At 38.9% G+C, this 21,847-nt stretch overlaps 1 protein-coding gene across 3 annotated transcripts in view; it reads left to right on the top strand.

The window, feature by feature from the left end:
- The first annotated feature begins 1,637 nt into the window (after positions 1-1,637).
- CTNND2 (catenin delta 2) overlaps positions 1,638-21,847 on the top strand; it is an 862,752-nt gene continuing 842,542 nt past the window's right edge. For 2 of the 3 annotated variants that reach the window (XM_076007935.1, XM_012790278.3), the window contains exon 1: positions 1,638-1,880. In XM_076007935.1, coding sequence (XP_075864050.1) covers positions 1,844-1,880 — 37 coding nt within the window. In that variant the 5' untranslated portion in view covers positions 1,638-1,843. Of the gene's footprint in view, positions 1,881-1,924; positions 2,530-21,847 lie in introns of those variants that run through there. The other variant, XM_076007934.1, reaches the window with a different exon arrangement.

Below are 21,847 nucleotides of genomic sequence, written 5' to 3'. Positions count from 1 at the left end.
GTTACTGAGAATCATAAGCTCCAAGTCCCTCTTATAACAATTTCCTGTATTCTGCCACGTTTATCTGTGTCTCAGAAATAAGCTCTGGGGAGGGGTGGAGTGGAGAAGATCACAACCTCACACAGTCTGGGATCTCCAGGGTTATGAGCTGTGGCATAATTAGGTGAGCCTTCACCCTGGCCCCGGGCAGGCTGCGCTCTGCCTGGCCTGTCTTGTAAAGGCAGCAGGGCCGAGCCCCTCGTGACTCCTGAAACCGAGGGAGGCAGGCGAAGGCCCAGAGGACATCCTGGGCACATGACATGGGTCTTGTTTTCCAAGACTTCCAATATGGTGATTCTACTGGTGAATTTCACAGCAGGAAACACACAGAGAAGTCCCGGTGGAGTGAAGGAGCAGTCAAACCGTGAGGTGACATGGAAAACCAGTCTGAACAGGAGGAAGGGGAGCAATGCGTGATGGCCAGAGGAGACTGTGGGGAAGGAACACCGGAGGGGTTCCATGTTAGCCTGGGGCAGGGGGGAGAGGAGGAGGAAGAGAAGCTGGCAGAGATGCAGAAGACTGAGAAAGAAGGAAAAGGTGGCACAAGGAGGAGGAGAATTTATCATTGTAATCATTCGAGTTTCAGACAGGACAAGGGTCTTTCTTGCAGGAAATTTAATGTATTCCAGATTCAAAACCAGAGTGATTTTGCCTAAGGAGAGAACGCCTCGCCACCCGCGAAAAACATGTGGAATCTGAACACTGGAGGTGATGGTAAAGATTGGGCAGGCGCTGTGGAGAAGACCTCTGACATATGCCAATGCCTCCTTCGCTCTAGAACCACAGGATCTGTGAGAGCACCCACCTCCACCCACCAGCAAGCACGTTCAGGCTGTTACCCCCTCCCCCAGGCCCCCCGCACAGGCTATTCTAGAACCCCCTCCACCCCTGCCCCTTTGTTGAAGGCTGGCACCTGCCCCACCACATTAAATGGCCAGCAGCTTGCAGGTGAATGAAGGAACCGGCCCTTTGAGAACCGGTGCAGCCCCCGGAATTGCATCCCTTCCCCGGGTCCCTTCCAGCTTTCGCCTGGCTCCGGAGCATCCACCCATCTCGGGTCCAGGGTGTGCGTTCCCCAGGATGCTCGGCCCTCTCCCAACCCGCGGCCTCCTCCCCTCTCTCCCGCTGCTGCTGCTGCCGCGAAAACCAGGAGAAGTGGAATGCGCGTGGCGAAGCGCCGCGCTCTCGCGGCGGCACTGGGCATGCTCGGCACCCGGGGCCGGTCTCGGCGGCGGGGCGGACGCTCCCTCAGTAGCCGGGCGCCCGAGCCGGCCGCCAAGGCATAGGTGGAGGCTGAGGCAGCCGCGCGCCGCGGGAGGAGCCTCGCCCTCGGCGGCGGCGGCGGCGGCACAGGTGGCGCGGGCCGCGCGCGGGGCGCAGCACGGGAGCGCTCGGCGCCGGGCGCCGCGGCGGCCCCAGGCTCGCGCCCGCGGCGGCAGCCGGCCGAGCGGAGCGGCGGGCGCGGCGGCGGCTCTCTCAGCCCGGCCGGCGGCGGCGGCGGCGGCGCCCGGAGCCCAGAGGAGCCCCGAAGAGCCCGCGGAGCCCGCGGAGCCGGGCAGGGGGCGCTGCGCTCGCCGCGCTCGGAGGGGCCGCCGGGCCGGGCGCCGCGCACTCGCGTCGGGAGCCGCCTCTCGCCCGCCGCGCTCGCCCCTGCTCCCCGCCAGCATCACTTGTCCCGCGGCCGCGCTCAGACAACAAAAGCGGAAGATGCTGCAGTTGGGCAAGGTCAGGACCTTGCCCTGAAGCCGGGCGGCGGCGCGCACGCCTTTCCCCGGACTGAGGAGCTGTCGCCGGCGGCGGGTGCATGTTCGCGAGGAAGCAGTCGGGCGCCGCGCCGTTCGGTGAGTTGCCTTTGCTGGGCTGCCGGGGCCGGGCGCATCCTCCTCCTCGGCGTCGTCCTCCTCCTCCTGCCGCCGGTGGGGGTTGGTCCTCGGCTCCCGGCCGACTGGTGGCGGCGGAGGCTGCTTGGCGGTCCTGCCTGCGGTGGGGAGGACCGCAGTCGCGCGGGTCCCCCCTCAGAAGCCGGCTCTGCCTGGAATGGGGTCCAGGGTTAGTGCGTTCCTCGGAGCGGTTACCAAGTGGCTTCTCTGCGAGCTCCCCCTCCCTGCCACCCATCTCCCCCGGAGGGAGCGTATATAGGGCAACACCAACAATACTGCTCCCCGCCACCCTCAAGAACATACCCGTTGCATTCATGACGTCCCTAATATACGGGCGAAGACGGGGTGGGGGTGGGGAGGACTTCCCTCCAGTCTTTTGCCCTTATGTTCAATGTCATTACGATGTTTGGCTAGAGCAAAATGGAAAGACTTAGTCATACGCGTCCATGGCCATTTCTCCAGTCTCCCGCGGCTTGCCAGACCCAGAGCCCCCTTGGTCTATATTTAGTGGCTTCAGAGGAAGGCTTTTCAGCTCGATTCACAGGTTTCGGGGGCTTCTGCGTCCTGACAATAGAGAGCGAGGCTCTGGAAAGCGCCGCCTGAAACCCAGGTTTGGAGGCTGTGCATGTGTATGGGAGATACGCGATGCGAAATTTGGGCGATCGGTAATTAATGGCTGAAAGCAAAGCTGCTTTTCTTTTTTTCCCCCGACCTTCCTCTTATTCTGGTGTGTGATGTGTTTCCATCGATTGCTACTCAGCAGGTTTGAGCCACTACGATCAGAATTAAGTCACTGGAAAGGTGGTGCAGCCTCCCTGGTCTGTGTGGTAGGAGAAGAGACTTAGGAATTTTTGGGGTGTGTGTGTATGTGTGGTTCTCACAAAGAACAGTTACTTCCAAAATGCCCAAAGTTGTGTTTTGCTGGAAATGTGGGTGTAGTGAAGGGTGTGGAACATGAGAAGAAGAGGGGCAGGCTGTGATCCCAGGGTGTTTTTTTCTCCCTCGTGTGCCTTGCTGGAGCTGATAGGATTTGTTTTAGCTCTGAAAGGTGTTATTAACATGTATGCCTAATGTTCCCAGGCAGATATGTTGGTTTAGAGAAGAGATATGTTACAAGCATAGTATCAGGCCTGACAGGCATAGATTTTCACTTTCGAGAAGTATGTGACCAATATTTAAGACGCTTGGAATTTTCTGCAATGACTTCCATGAAAATAGGGAGGTGCTGAAACTACCTAGGAGTTATCTCATTGTGCATCCTTCCATCAGTAGCTTCCGCTACTGATGGGAGTTCGGTTCATCTCTGCTGTTAGTCATTCACCTACATAATTAAAAGGCTTTGGAGCCACACCACTTCTAAAATCCCGTGGAGAAGTGTTTGATATGGCTCATATCGAATCGTGAGGATGAACCTGTACATAATTTGGGGGGGGTTGCTCTCTAGAAGTATGACAGATAGGGGAGAGTGTCCTCAAATATGGACTAGATGCTTTAAAATGTCCTGAAATGTCTTTCTTTAATCTGTGTTTGCCATATGCAGAAGCCATTCTTAATATTGTTGGGAAAAACCTTAAGTGGTTTCCTTACTAGGCTGTGGGTTACAAGGTCTCAGGGCTTGAATGAAGATGATTACGCTCGGAGTTAGATGTTGAAATTTGGGAGGCCTGTAATTATACTAATAACAAGTCAGCATTGCAGAAGGACTAGCGAGGTCTATACAGCTCGAGTTAACCGAACACTGTGATTTCTTTTACCAATATTGCTTTAGTTTCATCTTATTCACATTCAGAGAACTTTCCAAGAGCACTTTGAACACATTGTTTGACTCCTTGCATTTTTTTAAATATAAAATTTCTTTCAAAAAGAAGCAATAGATGAAGTAGACATGCATTTTTCTTTCCCTTTTTTTTTCCCTTATGAGTCTGATGTTTCAGTCTTAAACATGATTCTTGGAGGACTAATCCATATTGCCCTGCCTGTGTGTGCACTCGGAGAGCAGCTGACGGGCATGAGAAAAACTGCGTATTTGTATATGTGAGTTTTATGTTATATTGTGGATTGAAAATGATATTACCCGATTGAATGGCAATTTGTAGTAAGTACATGAGATTGTTGCACTAATAAAATTGTCATAGTCTTGTGGAAAGGAGTTAATTTGTTGTACCTTTGTATAGTTGTATAATCCAATCATTATAGATGTCACTAATGTTGTCATTGTTTATAATAAAATCATGCATTTTCAAATTACAATATTTCTATCCACTTCATATCTTTCACAAAAGAATACAAGCCAATTCTTTCTCCCAGTGAATGGTTCATTGAAGAGAAAAAATGAAATTCAAATGATATTAGTTGGAAAATGCAATTTACAGTTTTGTTAAATAATTTCTAAGGATAATATCACTATCATAATGGCCCCTAAAATTAAAAATGAAGTTATAATATTCTCAAATATAATATTACTTTCAGCATGTAATTGAATACGCAGTGCCTTTCCTGAAAATGTTATAGAACTTGCTACTTTCTGTTGTGCTTTATCAAAGTTCTCTTTTATGATATATGCATTTATGTGGAATTGATAGAGTTTTACAGAGTAGTTTCATCAGGTTGTCTTTATATAAGAAAATATTAAATTTATATTTGAAATAATTTATTATAATTTGTCCATAAGGTCAGACATACTATGTGTGGACCATATATCTAATTGTAACAAGCCAATTGAACTAAAATAGGAACTGTTACATTTTGAACTTCCAGAAATGTTTTCTTTTTCCTCATGATTATGCACAGAAAATAGGAACACCCATTTATGGTTGTCTATCTGTCTGAACATTATTTTCACTTCCTTAGAGGGAAATTGGTGATGATAGTATCACTCTTCCTAACATAGTTTTCATTCTTAAAAGATACCACACAGTTGAGAGTACTTAAACTTGAATGCTATAATCCAGACACTGAACAACAACCAAGAATAGACTGCCAGTTATTTTTCAGGCCAGTACTTCAGTTGAAGGTGTGGTACAATGGTCTTTGCTGGCTGATTCACAAATCAGAAATATACTTTCAAGCCAAATTTGGCCATTGGCTTCCATGATGGTTTTCACCATCCATGTTCTGAAGGTGTTCTGATGTCCACAGTACTTTGATAGTTTTGTGATAAAGTGTTATGTGTGCTTGTATGTAAAATGTTAATTTGAGTGGGAACAGTTCATGATACTTGTTGCTATCTTCAAGTTTATCTGATTATATGCCAAAGCAACAGCTTTTTATATTAATGTAAAATATTAAACATGTCATAGATAAATAGTTTATATCATATTGTCTGCCAATCCAGCCTACTGATTAATAAACTGTCTGGTTGAGTTTAATGAATCCAATTATATTCACAAACAGTACCTCCAAAACAAGAACCTCACAGAAATATTTTATCATACTGTGATTTTAGTCCATTAAATGTTAAGACTCATATAAAAATGTGTAGTTATGTCTAGTTGTTTATCTTTTGATCACATAGCAGTTAGGTGTAATTTCAAGCTCTGTATCATGGTTAATTGATTTGTAGGAAATGTCTTAGCTATATTAAGGATATTGAAGTTATACTCTGTATCAATTACTTTTTGACAAATTGGAAATAATGACTAAATAAGTGAACCATTGCTTCCTAGAAGCTTTGCATCTTACACAACTATTCACCTGTGTCCCTTGGCAAGTTACCTGCATGATGAATTACATGTATTAAAACTTATTAGATTATGTTCCAATATATATCATACATTCCAATATTTCGTATGAACATAAATAAACACAGGTTATAGGGCAAAGCCCAAATACTTCTCTAAAAATATATTTCTCGTCTGAAATGATAATAATTGGCAAAATATGTTTCAATAGTGTAGTGCTATTTTCATTCTGCTTCCTGTGGGTAAAGAGATGTGAAGAGAGCACTGACTTTGGGAGGATCCCTGATTTGTCTCTTTTTAGCTGTGTGTCCTTGACCATTTATGTGATCCTCAGATGTTAACTTAGTTTTTTCAGCTGCAAAATGGGTACAGTAAGACAATATCTCAAAAGATTGGTTTGAGGCTAAAGTAAGTGCATGGGTAAGTGGCTTGTAAATTGTAAACACAAGAGACAAATATCTGAATAATAGGATATGTACTTATGTTTCGTATGTATTATTAAATAGGTTATGTAGGTTACCACCCTTTCCAACAAAGGCTATTAAATGGATATACTCTTCCTACCCTTGTTACGACATTGCTAAATCATGTAGATTTGCATATAAAGTATGCCAGATTTTCTATTCTGAAACTTAGCAGTCTTTTACATACTAAAACATATAATAGTTAAGCTAAAAGAGAAGTAAATCATATCTCCCAGCACCATTATTAAAAAAAGATTCTAATCTAATAGTCAGAAATTGCAAAACTTTAATATTCTTTATTAGTGTTATATTAGTCACCTGATTAAGATCAAATAGTCTACAAAGATTAATGTTTTACAAAGAATATTATAGACAGTTTAATAAGTGTCACTCGCTATGAGGTCAAATATTAAACATCTGCTCTGTTTAGAACCGCAGAGCGTGAATCCCATCATAATGTCATTGTGACAGGGGAAAAAAGAAACCTGAAACAGCTAAATTTATGACATAAAGGGAAGACCCTCTCCTCATTAAATCAAATCCTTGAAAAGAAAAAAAAAGTGTATGAATTGGTACCTTTTTGAAAATAAACAGTCATTTTCACTTGTCATTTCCGTCTTAGGAGCTGAAGTGAAGACATAGAACTACCCAGCTCCTCCAAATTTCAATATGCCTAATTCCTTGGGCATTATCAAACCCAGTGGAATTTGGTATAGAACTGTGATCTTCAGCAACATAATTTTTAGGATAATCACGCTTTGATGTATCTTAGAATTTGTTAGAGAATGCGACCTGTATAACAGGGGACTAATTTATCTTCAGTCAGCAAAACATTTTGACAATAAATGTGGTTATTTGTATTCAAGTTTATGGGTTGTTGTGGAAGCTGCCAATTATAAGTTGCCAGAGTAAAGTACATGTTAAAATAAAAGACCTTTCTGTTTTTTGGATCAAAGTAAGCAGGTGAGCCAATTATATTTGTTTAAATAAGTATGTGTCAAAATTTCCACAAGTTTTGAATGATATGGGCATCTTACTAAATGGGATGATTAGTTTATATCATTAGATGATGGGGAGCAGTTAATTCTATCATTGAAACTTGTAAATGCATTTATCCTGCATAAGTAAAGGCCAGGGTTTTTCATTAGTCGCATCTTTTATTTATTATATGATTATCACAACTGTCATTAGGAATTTTACCCAATAGATACGTGTTAAGAAAAAACATTTTGTACAGGTTTTACATAATTTATTCTTTTGGTTTAAGAACCTCCTCATAATCTTAAAATGCTTATCATAATATCTATTCTCACTTAAATATGCAACACATAAAACACAAAAGGGTATATATTTACTTTAAAAATTATAAAATGTGAATTGTTGGTATCTTTAAGGATATCCAGTAGTTATCAAACTCTCCCCCACAACCGCACCCTCCCCCCCAATGAGTTGGAATATTGGAAGGAAAAAAGATAAATAAGTGGTTGCCATGGGTTAAAAGATCAGTTCTGATTAGATATAGCTTGGTGTGGTAGCTGAATGACATCCTAGGTCCTTGGCTTTTTTTTTTCCCCTCCTCCCTCCCCTCAGGGAAGGAGCTGCCTTTGAGCAGGTAGAGCTAAGCCTTGCTTTCTGCAGGCAGGATGATCTCCAGAGGAAGCAGGAAGAAGCTAACCAAGCTGCTCCTCTATTCTTCAGAGGCAGAGAAAGTGAAGGGTTGGAGGAAGGCCAGAAGTGTTACATTAATTAAGTTACCTTTGCCTGGAAGGAAATATCGGAATAGGGAAGAAGTGTTCCCCATTGACATGGTTTATAAAGAATTCTGGTTGATAGAATTCTGGATATATTATGGTAACTTTCACAGGACTTTACCCAGTGCTTGAGCTCTTTAAATATTTCATGGTATTTTGACAACGTATCAAGAATTATCGGGGTTGTGTCTAATGCCCTGGTTGATGTATAATGAGTATGGTTCATGAAATTCAGCTGATTTATGTATAGCCAACTTTAAAATAACTCATCCATGGTGTTTTTTTCCCCCTTATTTCGTGTGTTAGTCTTTAACTGCTAATAATTGGCTGGTCCTGTAGTTGGTGAGAATTGGGCATAAAAGGGACAGTGTCAAAATCTGACTTCCCAAACCACATGTGAATGATGATCCAGGCTAGCTATTATCCATAGCACTTTCTACCTCAGTATAGGTAATTAGAGTTTGGCTGGTGTTTAATGTTTCACTATTAACAGGTGAAATCATGGGCACAGTGAAGGAAGAAGAAAAAGATTGCATTTCTAAATAGATATGATGTTTTATTTGACTCTGAGCATGACTACTCAACCTTAAAAAGGCTCACTTCTTAAAACAAATTTCATTCTTTGCTATGAAATATTTTATTTGAACTTTCAAATATTAGAGTAACATAACAGTCATTACCTTCAGCAATATAGAATAATTTATTTTCAGGAAGAGAAACCTCTTTGGCAGCTCCAGATATGATAAAAGCCACAATTCAATCTCCAGTCTGTAAAACAGTTCTTACTGGTGTGGAACATGGTTCTTGAAGTCATGGAGAAACTGAATGTGGAGAAAGAGGAATTCTCCAAAAAAGCATGCAGGTGAAATGTAAAAGTTTCAGAGGCAGTACAAATCATGTCACATTTACCCAGGACATAGGATGTGGTGAAGAAAGGCTGGGGTTTTTAGTGTTTGGATCAGACTGTTTTTTGTTGCTTGAATTGGGTTGGAAAAGAGTAATATTGGATGCACAGAAGGTGCATAGATATATTATGGCACTCTAGCCAAAGAAATATCATGCAGCTATGAGTTATCTTTTCAAACAATAGTGAATTATATGGGAAATATTCATGATAACCAAGGCTAAGAAGAAAATCAAGGCAGATAACTTTATTGAATTTGATACCCAGCACACATACCCACCCACCCCCATACAAATGCAGGAACACAGTGTTTATGTCAGGGTCTCAAGTATTTTATTTTTTATATATTTTTTAATATTATTTTACACTAAATATATCATAGTTTAATATATGTTGCATCTGTAGATTGGAGAAAAGCATGCCTTTAATTCTTGAAAATAATATTATGTATTTGCTTTGGCACAAATTTAATTAATTAGTTGAATATATGGCTTAAAGTTAACAAGATTTGTTCTTCATGGTGTGTATATTACACATATTCTAATCAGCTGTGCTTATATATTCTCTGTTTTAAATTGAGATGTATTGAGTAGGTTTAGTGAGTTGGTGCCTTCTTGAGAACTCTAGAGCACTTTTGTGAAATGTTTTTTCTTTTTCAAATACTCTTTTATTATTTTAAAAGTAATGCATGTTCATTAATAATTTGAAAATATAGAAATGATGAAAAGAAGTTAAAGTTCATGCATGGTCAAGCCCCAGTAATGACACTATTTTAGCATGAATGCCAGTGGATGTACAGTTTTACATTTAGGAAGAGAGTGCTTATATTCTGTTTTGTTACCTTTTAATATGTAAGGCAGCATTTCTCTTATAATTAATATTCATTTTTGGTGTCTGTTTCCCATACCTTTATGTAACATTATTTACTTAAATAACTCTATTTTTGGAGATTGATGGCATTTTCATTTGTTGACAGTTCTATTTGATGTTGTGATTAAGATCCTGATAGCTAAATAGTTTTCATCAGGTTATTTACTCTAGATTACTTCCTAGAATGGGATATTTACAAGGCTTTTGATACATGTTGACAAGTTGTCCTCCAGAAAGGTTATATAATTTATATTTCTCTGAGCAAGGCAAGATTGTGTTCAATTTTCGGATGATTTCAACAAAACTAAGTATTATAATTAGAAAAAAAAACTTCCAATTGGATAGAGGAAAGATTGTGTTTTCCTCTGATTTATTTGCCTCTCTTTGAGTATTTGAGATTAAATACTTCATAAGTTTGTTGTCCACTTGTAATTCTTTTTGTGAATTGTCTTTCATATCTTATGCAAGTCTCAATTGATCCATTTGCCTTTTTAAATTGATTTGTATTATTTGTCTATGCTATTTAATTCACCCTTTGTTATGTCTTAATAGTTTATACTTTATTCTAATTTTGGGAGCATAATTCTAAAGCTTGAAGTTAAATTTATTCACTTTTCCTTGCGGGGTTCTTATTTAAGGAAACATTTTATTGCTCGTTGATCTTGCGTATCTCAGTATTATTGATTAATATGGCAGTGGAGCAAATAGTGGAAGAAATTGCTTAAAAGTTGTATCCAAACTGACTGAAATCATGTCCCAACTTTACCAATTTTTTTAGCAAGTGAATGTATTACTACTGATGTCATTGTTGATACAGGGCAATAATAATTCTTGTGTCTTCAAGTTGTTGTGAGGGCAAATTAAGGGACTATGTACTTAAAATATATAGCACAGTCCTTGGTGTATTAGGTATTACAATATACGTTAGCTATTTCCACTATGAAATAATACAGATGCCAGATGCTTTTCCATAAATCTGGCCTGTTTTTTCCCACTCAAGCATAATTAGGCACCTGCACAGACTCAGGGACCTCTATGTGAGAAGTTAAGGTGTTTGTGGCAGTCTGGGGCTCACAGGTGGAAGTGCTTTATGTATGGTACAGGTACTTCACTGTACGTTCTCCATTGGAGCTTTGCTTCTCAAGTTCAAGTTCATTGGGAAGAGTCAGTTAGGACTCTGTTCTTAGGCAAATATGTGCTTTTCTATATTTTCCCCTTGCTCCCAGGTACCTGCACCTTTCTCCCTGGTCACACAGGACCATACTTCCCCCCAGTCCCACCCCATATTGGCAATCTGTCTTTTTTGTCATTGATTTCAAATCCTACAGTAGTAATTCACTGTAGTAAACACTCAGTTAGTTGTTTTTGGCTATATGAACACTTGTTTTTATCATCAAAAATGGTTCCTGAACCAAGGTTGGTTCGTTTGCTTTGGGTTGGTTTTGGGTACCGGGCACTGTAGCACTCTGGAAGGAATGCTTGGATTAGAATTCCATGTTCTGGGATCCAAATCGTGCTTGGCACTTGCTTTGTCTTTTGACCTTGCATCTGCCTAGTTTGTCATTTGCTCATTGGGATCAAAATTCACAGGGCTTTTGTGAATGTGATATGATGATTCATGTGAAAATGTGCTATCATATCAGGAAGCATAATCATAACAAACATTTAAATATAAAATATATTCACTGGAGCTTTTGATGTACTTCAGAAATAAGGTAATTTTTTTGTATGAGTTGGAATCAAAAGATTTTCTTGCCTGTAAAACTATGTCTCTGAAGTCCATTACTAACATGGCCATAAAATGTCTGCTTCCCTAATGGTTGTAAAGATACTGCTGTACTTCACGCTATTGAGTATTGCCTAAAGGAAGAATTCTCCTTTATCCATCAGTGGAAGTAATTATTGTTATTTCTTTATGCCACTTCAAAAATTGTAAGTTAGACCAAATTGGCTCAAAAAAAGTTCCGTGTACTTTTTTCTTCTTGCATATATTTGCTGCTCAAAGAAGGGACTAGAATGAAGCTCTATTGTTCTTCAAGAGTGAAGTCTGTAGAAATGTCTCCAGAATATTTTTTCCTCTCTTGGTGGGCTGCCGAGTCTGGCACCTATGCGGCTTTATCAGCACAGTTTTAGAAGTGTGAACCATAGTTGGCTTCCCTTTTTTGAGTATATTTCCTTAAATACTCTGAACAAAATTGCAGAGAATTCTTATCGCTTTAACTGTAGCCTGCCAATAGGAAGAAATTGTGTGTAAGTTACAAAAATTTAGTTTGTTCCCTGAAGGATAACGAATTCTGAAGGAAGTAAAGAAGTTAAAATCTGTCATTGAGTAGGTTACTTCATGCGTAGCAAAGTTTTAGGTACTTAGAGGAGATGCTCATCTTCGTTTTGCTCACTGCTTATTGCAGTTTCAGATATTTTACTTTTTCCTTAAAAATCTAAAGTTGTCTTTCTGAAATTTAGGGCAGGAGGTGTGGTAAATTGTATAGTGATACCATGTTTCCTGTTTCACCAATTGATGGGATTCATGGGGTGCCCCTAGCTTGTACTTGCAGACTCGAGAAAGAAGCCAAGTGTGAGAGGAGAGGACCAAGATGTTACCTGGGGGAAAATGATGCTCAGTTGACATCCTTCTTCCTCTGCACATATAGACTGTGGGCACAGAAGACTGAGCACATTATCGTGAGCACTGAGCTAGGGACTGGAATTTTAAAAAGTGGGAAGGAGCAGGTAGCTTGAACTAGTTTTGGCAACAAAACTTTTATAATGGGCTGGTCGGCCATTCATTGATTTATCCATCCATTCATTCAGCACACTGGACTGAATATAAGTTTTAAAGAAGCAAGAAGTTAAATAGTAGCAAGCAATGTAGTGCTCTGGGTGTGTACCTCTAGAGCTAGATAACCTGTCCCGCTCTGAGTGATTTAGCCATTTCCTCTAGTTGGAGGGTAGCTACTTCTAACCATTTCAAACTTTTTTTTTAAATGTCAGAATGTTACAGGGGTACAAACACTTTGGTTACATATATCTTGCGTTTGCACCGCCTGAGTAGAGCTGGAAGCATGCCCATCCCCCAGATAGTGCACACAGCACCCATTAGATGTGAATTTGGATTTTCTAACTTAGGTGGCTGTGCAGCTTTAATTCCTGTCACATCTCTGAAGTCCTTCCCTGTCTGTGTGTGCCAGTTCTCTGAAAATGCATTAATTGCTAGTAGGTTTCAAGATCTTTCAGTACTAAACATAAATACTTTACATAGTATAATAATGTGAGTTTACGTGGTTTCCTTGTAGACTGAAAAATTGTGCATTTTGCAATGATGCAGTTATACCTACAGAATGGCAGGTGCTATGGAGCCACCAGTGGGAGAGCCAATGACAGGGCTGGATAACGTGCTGCCTTGACTTGAACAGAGTGTGGGAGGAAGTATAAGCCAAGTTATTTCTTTGAGTTTTATAGCATGTTAGTCTTTGCAAGTACTTTCTTGTATTCTTTTTTTTTTTTTTTTTATAAGAGACGGGGTCTCGCTATGTTGCCCAGGCTGGAGTGTGCAGTGGCTATTCACAGGCGCGATCCCACTACTGATCAGCACGGGAGTTTTGATCTTGTATTCTCTTGAAAGCAAGAATAAGAATTTTGAAAGCAGTGCAACAGATTTTTGGAGAATAGTAGATTTTCTTGTGTTCACTGATTCTTGGAATACCCTTGGGTGACAGTCATCCGATTGTAAGTATACATGCTGTTCCTCACAGTTATTTATCATTTTAGCTAATTGAGATGTGTTGGGCTGGGGTTTGGTGGCTATATACGTTTTCTGTCTCTGGCCCTAAGTAGATGCTATCTAACTCTGAAGAATTATTTTCGTAGTTTCCCTCGAGGTTCTTTATGCTTACACAGTTGTGTTGATTGTCCATTGACTTTCCTTCTTCTTACTATTATTTAGAGCAAATTGCTTTATAGGCTATCAGAGAAAATTTGGTTTCTTCTTTGCTTTAGCTTATTAGTTTTCAAAATGTATACCCGTGATTTATGTTAAATAGCTGCTCATATACTGTAGGAGTGATTTCAGTTTTTCTGCTGATTAGTTTTCATACAAGTAGAGCTTTGTTACCTATATGTTTATTGCTAGTATACCTTTGAAGATAGATATTGCTGGTCATTTGGAGAAATGCAGGACTGCTTCTATATCCATGGCAAGGCATTCAGAAGGGCAATTAAGGTAGGCTGGACATCCCAGTATATGTAATACTTTGCCTTGATACTGTTGGCATGTGGAGAAGTTGGCCATCTTCATATCAAGAAGCTAAGCTGCATGTGTGTATTGGGCTCTCAAATATATACACGATGTGAGATTTCAGATGTTGCAATGTGCAGATGTGTGATGTCATAGAGACTATCATGATGTCAGAAGAATTTATGAAGCTGTCCATGAATCAACAGGAAAGGATGGTAGGATATTTTGACAGCAGATCAATGGACTGCTCTGTAGCACTGAGTGGATAGTTGAGTACCATACCGAATGGCATAAATATCACCTAAGTCCAAACTTAAGAGCATACTATGTTCCCTTTCAGCACAGAAGTTAGGAAAAACTTGTCCAGTGGCAAGCGATAGTGTGACCTGGCTTTGGAAGGACTTCACTAAATTCTTCCAGGGCTGTCTTAGTCAGCTTGGGTTGCCCTAGCAAAGTACCATAGACTGTGTGACTTAAATAACAGGACATTTATTTCTCACCGTTCTAGAGGATGGAAAGTCTAAGATCAAGGTGCCAGCACATTCTGTTCCTGGTGAGGGCTCTTTCCCTGGCTTGAAGATGACTGCCTTCTAACTATTCCCTCACATGGCCTTTCATGGATCTCTCTCTTCTTCTTATAAAGCCACTAATACATTTGTGAGGGCCTCATCCTTAGGAGTCTGTCTAACACTAATTACCTCTGAAAGGTCCCGTCTCCAAACACCATTGTGTCAGGGGTTTAGCATATGAGTTTGGTGGGAGATGTGAAGAGGACACAGACATTCTCTGTTATGACAGAGACCACTGGACAACACCAGCAAGTTCCCCAGTGTCAAGGAAGGTCAGCCTCTGCTGGCAGATTTTGAGTCTTGGTGTTGAATTATTCCCTAAATGTCTGAGAATTTCTGATGGATGCTGTCAGTTGATTTTGAGCAGTTTTAAATGATTCTTCAGTTCACTTGAAATGTTTTGCTTTGATCTATAAAATATAGAATATGACACATGGAACAATATGCTATATAAAGTACCTGGACACACATGTCTGTATTTACTAACATATGGCATTCCAGAGTTCTTTTCTAATGCATATTTTTCAAAATTGCATGGATGCTTCTCATCTTGGTTGTACCTCCTACTTCTTGTCACCTTCACCCTCAAAAGGCTGATCCAGCTGCCTGGTCACTCACCAGGATTCCTGCAGCAGGTTCCTGGCTGCCACCTAGTCGTTGCTCTGCTCATTCTCATGGCCGCCAGAAGCTCCTTCTGTCCCCCGCCCACATCTTGCCTTTGCTTCTAATCCTGGCTGTGATAATCAGAAGACAGCCTAGCCCCTTCTTGTTTAGTCTTATCTCCCTTCTCTGCCCCCCGGTTTATTAGGGTACAGCCACTTTGTCCATCTTTCTGTCTCTCCTGATTATCCTGCTAAAGCAGATGTTTCTCTCCTAGTGGTTGCCCTGTTCTGTCTTCTTCGTAACATGTATACTAGAAATGATCTCATTTGTTAGTTGGTTTACATGTTTGTTTTCATGTCTCCATCCATTAGAATGCAGACTCCTTGAGGGTTGGTCATTTAAAGGACTTTAAAATTGATCATTTACCAGTATGGTACAAATAGGAATTCATGTGCATTAGTGCATACCTGGCTTCTATGTAGATGCCTTATGGAGGATGCATTTTTAATATTTGATCATCATTGAATCATAGATACATGTTGAAGTGAGAAGACAAGAGAGGAGACAGATAATCTATCACTGAATGGATGTGTGAGATCAATATGAAGATCAGTTAGTGAGAGCTGCCTGCGTTTCCATGTGTGGATCTAATACAGGGAGTTTTGCTTCTCGAGTTGGCTGCCATGGATTTCCTGGCATCCTCAAATAGAGCAGGTTGCTTCTCAAAGGCAGGCTATCTCATAGTAAATGGAATATAAATATGCCAGGTATTTTGCAGCTGGAGAATATTTAACATAACTTTTAATACGAACCAAAAAATAGAACTGTGCCAAATTTATGTTCTCAGGGGGCAAATATTCATCATCTTAAAGAAAAGCAGTGGCCTGTGAAACACAGGGAAATGCTGATGTGGGTGAGAATTTTGAGTTGTTTTTTTTCAAATCATTTTCATAGAAAGTATAGATGAATCATAGCAAAATCTTTCTCAGGGTGAATTTATATTATGTTTCCTATTATATTTAAATCAAAGATACTGTGCATGATTTGTAATATTGTCAACTGAAAGAAAAATAAATTTTTAAAAATTACTACAAAATTATCCAAATGCTAATGCCTTGGCATAAGACCTTGAATGATATATGTTGAAAACGTTGTGATGTCCTGTATAAAGAATAACTATCAATGTGTTTTGAATATGGAGTGTTGTTTAAAAAAGTTGCTACTTAATAAAATGTTAGAAGCTAATTTTATGTGACTTCAAGAGTGGTATTTTAGTAATTTCATGTTTACTTTTATTTTATTTCATATAGGAAATGTCTATAACTCAGAGTTAATGTAAAATAAAATATTTGCTTTTTTAAACTTTAATATCTCTTGTTTGGACTCCACTATCACAAAATCTCCTTGTTTGTTTAAATTATCTGTGAATTTGGTGAATTATGTCTTTGACATATAAAAAACCTGAACATAGAAAATGCTTGAAGTTATGAAAATATGATTACATTGGGAAGATTTCTCTTGCCTAACAAGAGAATTTTAAAGTGCTTCCCCTTTGTTGTTTAAATCATGGCTACCCACTCAAACAATCATTTAGATTAAGTTGTTTCCCTCTTGGAGCATTGAACAGGCTACAGATAGATTCTGCAGATTTGCGCATCTTTAGCTTTGAATCATCTGTAAATCGCGTCTTAATATCACTGACTCAGTTTAGTCTTAGAGACCCGTGTAGAGGTTTGTAACTGAAAATGTGTCATCTGCAGGTGTCCCCATGCTGTCACTGCAGGGCTCCGTGGAAGGTAGCCTTCTGGGCACATCTCACCATCTTCAACCGCACTGTTGACATTCTGCATGCTGTCTAATTATTTTAGTGTTTGGCTTTGAGTCTTATAGAAAGGAAGAGGGACCCTCACCTGATTATTTCCCTAGGGGTAGTACATTAACTTGAAAAGGTTTCTGTTAAGAGTCATTCTGGGGATTTGAGAAATAAACAACCAGGCCTATGTTGCTATGTTGCTATTGAGAGTATTAGGTAGGATTCATGTGAAATTCTTGATGTCTAACTGTCTGTGACCTAGAAAAATGACTAGCTCAACCTAATCATTTTCATTCTTCTTACGTGAGAAGCTAATTAATAATTGAAAAAAATAACACTTACGCTTTTTTCTCCCTGAAATTCTCCATTTAGTGGCTTAACAAATACGAGATTTGAATTCCCTTGCGTGTTCAAGTACTGAAGGGAGATTTGCCAACTCTTAGGTCATGGGGGAAAATATCGATTGGATTAATATTGGCAAGACTGGAAAGAATTAACTTAAGTCCCTGAGTGACTTAAAGAACCCATGGGCTGGTATGTTTGGCCCTGGGGAGTGGGTTGCAGGCAGTCGCCCTCTGCCACAGGCAACTACTTTACTTGTCTTCATCAGTGGTTCTGCCTTTCCTGAGTTTCTTCATTCTAGCTCTAGGGTTGTAACTTTGGCCTTTAAGCTACAGAGGATTTAATTAAGGACAAGTGTAATGTTATAATACTTGCATGAATCTATCTTTTTTAAGTTTCAACAGTTCTTTTGTTTTTGCGCTTTAAAATTTTGTCTGATCATTCTAAATGAGGTTAGAATTCATACAAGAATGCCATTCATCGATAAAATTGAAGTCCTGAGTCTTGTCCAAATGTTCTCTTCAGATTGTACATGCTGGTAACACTAAGTTGGGGGCATTAAACTATATAATTTGATGTCCAAAACTATGAGTAAGCAATTCATAAAAAACAGTTTAAAAAATCTAGCTGATGCTCTTTTTTTTTTTTTTTTTTTTTGAGACAGAGTCTCACTTTGTTGCCCAGGCTAGAGTGAGTGCCGTGGCGTCAGCCTAGCTCACAGCAACCTCAAACTCCTGGGCTCGAGTGATCCTTCTGCCTCAGCCTCCCGAGTAGCTGGGACTACAGGCATGCACCACTATGCCCGGCTAATTTTTTTTATATATATATATCAGTTGGCCAATTAATTTCTTTCTGTTTATAGTAGAGACGGGGTCTCGCTCTTGCTCAGGCTGGTTTTGAACTCCTGACCTTGAGCAATCCGCCCGCCTCGGCCTCCCAAGAGCTAGGATTACAGGCGTGAGCCACAGCGCCCGGCCTAGCTGATGCTCTTGATAGGATATGTTGAAAATAATACTTTACATTTGTGGCTTCCTCTCCAAAGCCCATAACCTCAGTCTAATCATGTGGAAAACATATTAAAGAATACCCGACCAGCATGCCTTAAAACTGTCATGGTCATCAAAAACAAGGAAAATCTGAGAAACTGTGAGAGCCAAGAGGAGCCCAAGGAGACAATGATCACAAAGTGTAGTGTCGTATCCTGGATGGGGAAAAAATTTAGTAGAGACTTTAGTTAATAATAATGTATCAGTACTTGTTCATTAGTTGTAACGAATGTACCATATTAATGTGAGATATTTAAGAGGGAAAATTGGGTCCTGGAAGATAAAAATTGTTTTTAATCTAATTTTTAACACTAGCAGTTTAAAAAATGCTCAACATTTTTAAAGACCTGGATAAAGACAAGGGTGTTTTTGTTTGATTTTAATAGGCTTGTACTGTATCCTAATATTGTAGAATGGTTATTACATCGGATTTGTTAGTTCTTAAATAGTAAATCATCATAAAATATTTTTATCACCTATGCCATGGGAGTAAGAGTAAGTACTCAAAATTGTTAATAGAAAATAAAACTACTTATCTTGTTTGATGATAGCTTAGAATCCTAAGAAACAAGTAATTCAAAATTTGAAAACTTTCTTAGGTATGGTATTTTTTTTTAAAGTATGGTTTTTATAGAAGCAAAGGGAATTGTCATAACCTGTTTTGAATATTTTAGGAAATGAGTAGGAATGTTTTCTTCCATTGATAAGAACAAAAAAATACAATTAGTCTTTATTTTATGAGTCATCTTACTGATATCTGAGGATAAACTTTTAATGCCTCCCACCATCATTTCTGTACAGCCCATGCAATCCCGACATTGTACACATAGTTAGGGTTACTACATTTAGCAAATGAAAATGCCTATTTTACTTTGAATTTTAGATAATCAATAATTTTTTTCAGTATACTTATGTCCCAAATATTTCATAGGACACACTTATTCTAAAAAATTATTCATTGTTTTTCGGAAATCCAAATGGAACTTGATTTCTTCATGGTTCAATCTTGGTAAATTTTTTGTGCCCAGGAATTCATTCATCTCTTCTGTTTTTCAATTTTTTGGTATGTAGTATAGTAGTTCATAGTAGTCTTTAATGATCCTTTGTATTTTTGTGGTATCAGTTGTAATGTCTCCCCTTTTATATCTGATTTTACTTATCTGGGTATTTCTTTCATTTTTTTAAATGTCCATTTTTTTTATCATTTCAAAAAACCAATCTTTTGTTTCATTGATCTTTTATATTTTTGGCATCAATTTATTTCTCTTCTGATGTTTGTTATATTTTTCCTACTATACTAATTTTGGGTTTGGTTCTTTTCTAGCTTTTTGAGACACTTTGTTAGCATATTTATTTAAAATTTCCTACTTTTTTGATGGAGGTGTTTATTGCTGTAAACCTTCCTTTAGTACTGCTTTTGCTATATCCCATGGGTTTTGAGTATGTTTCTATTTTTATTTATTTCAAGAAAATTTTAAATTTTCTTCGTAATATCTTTATTGGCCCATTGGTCATTCAGGAGCATGTTGTTTAATGTTCATATATTTGTAGTTTCTAAAGTTCCTCTTGTTATTATTTCTAGTTTTACTGTGTTGTAGTCAGAAGAGATACTTGATATGATTTCAGTTTTGAAAAATTTTATGACACTGGTTTTGTGGCCTAACATATAGTCTGTCCTGGAAAATGTTCCATGTGTTGATGAGAAGAATATGTATTCTGAAACTGTTGGATGAAAGATTCTGTAAATGTCAGGTCGGTTTGGTCCGGAGTGTAGTTTAACTCCAGTTTTTCTTTGTTGATTTTCTTTCTAGATGTTCTGTCTATTGTTGAGAATGGACTGTTGAAGTCCCCTACTGTTATTATATTGCAGTCTATCTCTCCTTTTAGATCTACTAATATTTGCTTTATTTACTTAGATGGTCCAGTGTTGGGTGCATATATATATTTACAATTACTATACCTTCTTGCCAACTTGACCCCCTTATCATATAAGCACCTTCCATGTCTGTTTTTACAGTTTTTGACTTAAAATCTATTCTATCTGATATAATTATAGTTACTGCTGCTCTCTTTTGTTTTCCATATGCATGGTAAATCTGAATGCACCAGTAATGAATATGAGATTAAATCAGTAATAAAAATTCTCCCCCCAAATCCAGGACTAGATGGCTATACTACTGAGTTCTAGACAACTTTTGGAGAAAACTGATACTAATTCTTCGCAAAATTTTCCAAAAAAAAATTGAATTGGAAGGAATTTTCCAAACTCATTCTACAATGCCAGCATTACCCTAATACTGAATCAGACAAGGCTACAACAAAAAATGAAAAAAGATGGGCCAATATCCCTGATGAGCATAGATTTGAAAATCCTCAAGAAAATATTAATACTAGCCAACCAAATCCAATAGCACATCAAAAAGATTACACACCAGGATCAAGTGGGATTTAGTCCAGTGATGCAAGGATGGTTCAACATATGCAAATCAATAAACATGATACATGACAGCAACAGAATAAGGATAAAATGAAAGATAAAATCCATATGATTATTTCAATAGATACAGAAAAAACATTTGGTAGAATTCAACATCTCCTCATGATAACAACTCTTATCAAATTAGTTATAGAAGGACTATGCCTCAAAACAGTAAATGCCATGTATGACAAACCCATAACTAACATACTAAATAGGAAAAAGGTGAAAGCCTTTTCTTTAATATTTGGAATAAGACAAGGATGCCTACTTTCACTTTTTGTCAACATAATGCTAGAAGTCCTGGCCAGAGAAGCTGGGAAAGAGAAAAAATAAAGGGCATCCAGATTCAAAAAAAGTAGGTAAAATTGTCTGTTTGCAGATGACATGATCTTATATTTAGAAAAACATAGACTCCTCACTCTCTCTCCCCCAAAAAAGAAACTTTTGGAACTGATAAATGAATTCCATAAAGCTACAGGATACAAAAACAACATACAAATATCAGTAATGTTTCTATATGCCAAATAGTGAGCAATCTGAAAAGGAAACCAAGAACATAATCCCATTCATAGTAGCTACAAAATAAAAGGAATAAATTTAACCAAGGAGGCAGAAGATCTCTGTGATGAAAACTATAAAACACAGTTGAAAGAAATTATAGAGGACACAAAAAGATAGAAAGATATCCCATGCTCATGGATTGAAAGAATTAATACTGCTATGTCCATACTACTCAAAGGAATCTACAGATTCATTGTTGTCCTTATCAAAATGCCAATAACATTCTTCAAAGAAATAGAAAAAACAATGGTAAAATTTGTATAAAACCACATACAACACCAAATAGCCAAAGTTTAATCCTGAGCAAAAAGAACAAAGCTGGAGGTATCATATTGCTTGACTTCAAAATATTTTAAAAGTCATTGTAACCAAAACAGTATGGTACTGGCATGACAACAAACATACAGACCAATGGAACAGAATAGAGAACCCAGAAATAAATCCATGCATCGCAGCCAGCTAATCTTGTACACTGTTGGTGGGAATGTAAATTAGTACAGTGATTATGGAAAGGAGTATGGAGGTTCCTCAAAAACCTAAAAATACAACTACCATATGATCTAGTAATCCTTTGGGTATACATCCAAAGGACAGGAAATCAGTATATTGAAG

This window comes from Microcebus murinus, chromosome 11 (genome assembly GCF_040939455.1).
Source record: "Microcebus murinus isolate Inina chromosome 11, M.murinus_Inina_mat1.0, whole genome shotgun sequence".
NCBI classification, from domain to species: Eukaryota; Metazoa; Chordata; class Mammalia; order Primates; family Cheirogaleidae; genus Microcebus; species Microcebus murinus.
The sequence above is the reverse complement of the archived record's forward strand: the minus strand, read 5'-3'. Positions and strand labels throughout refer to the sequence as shown.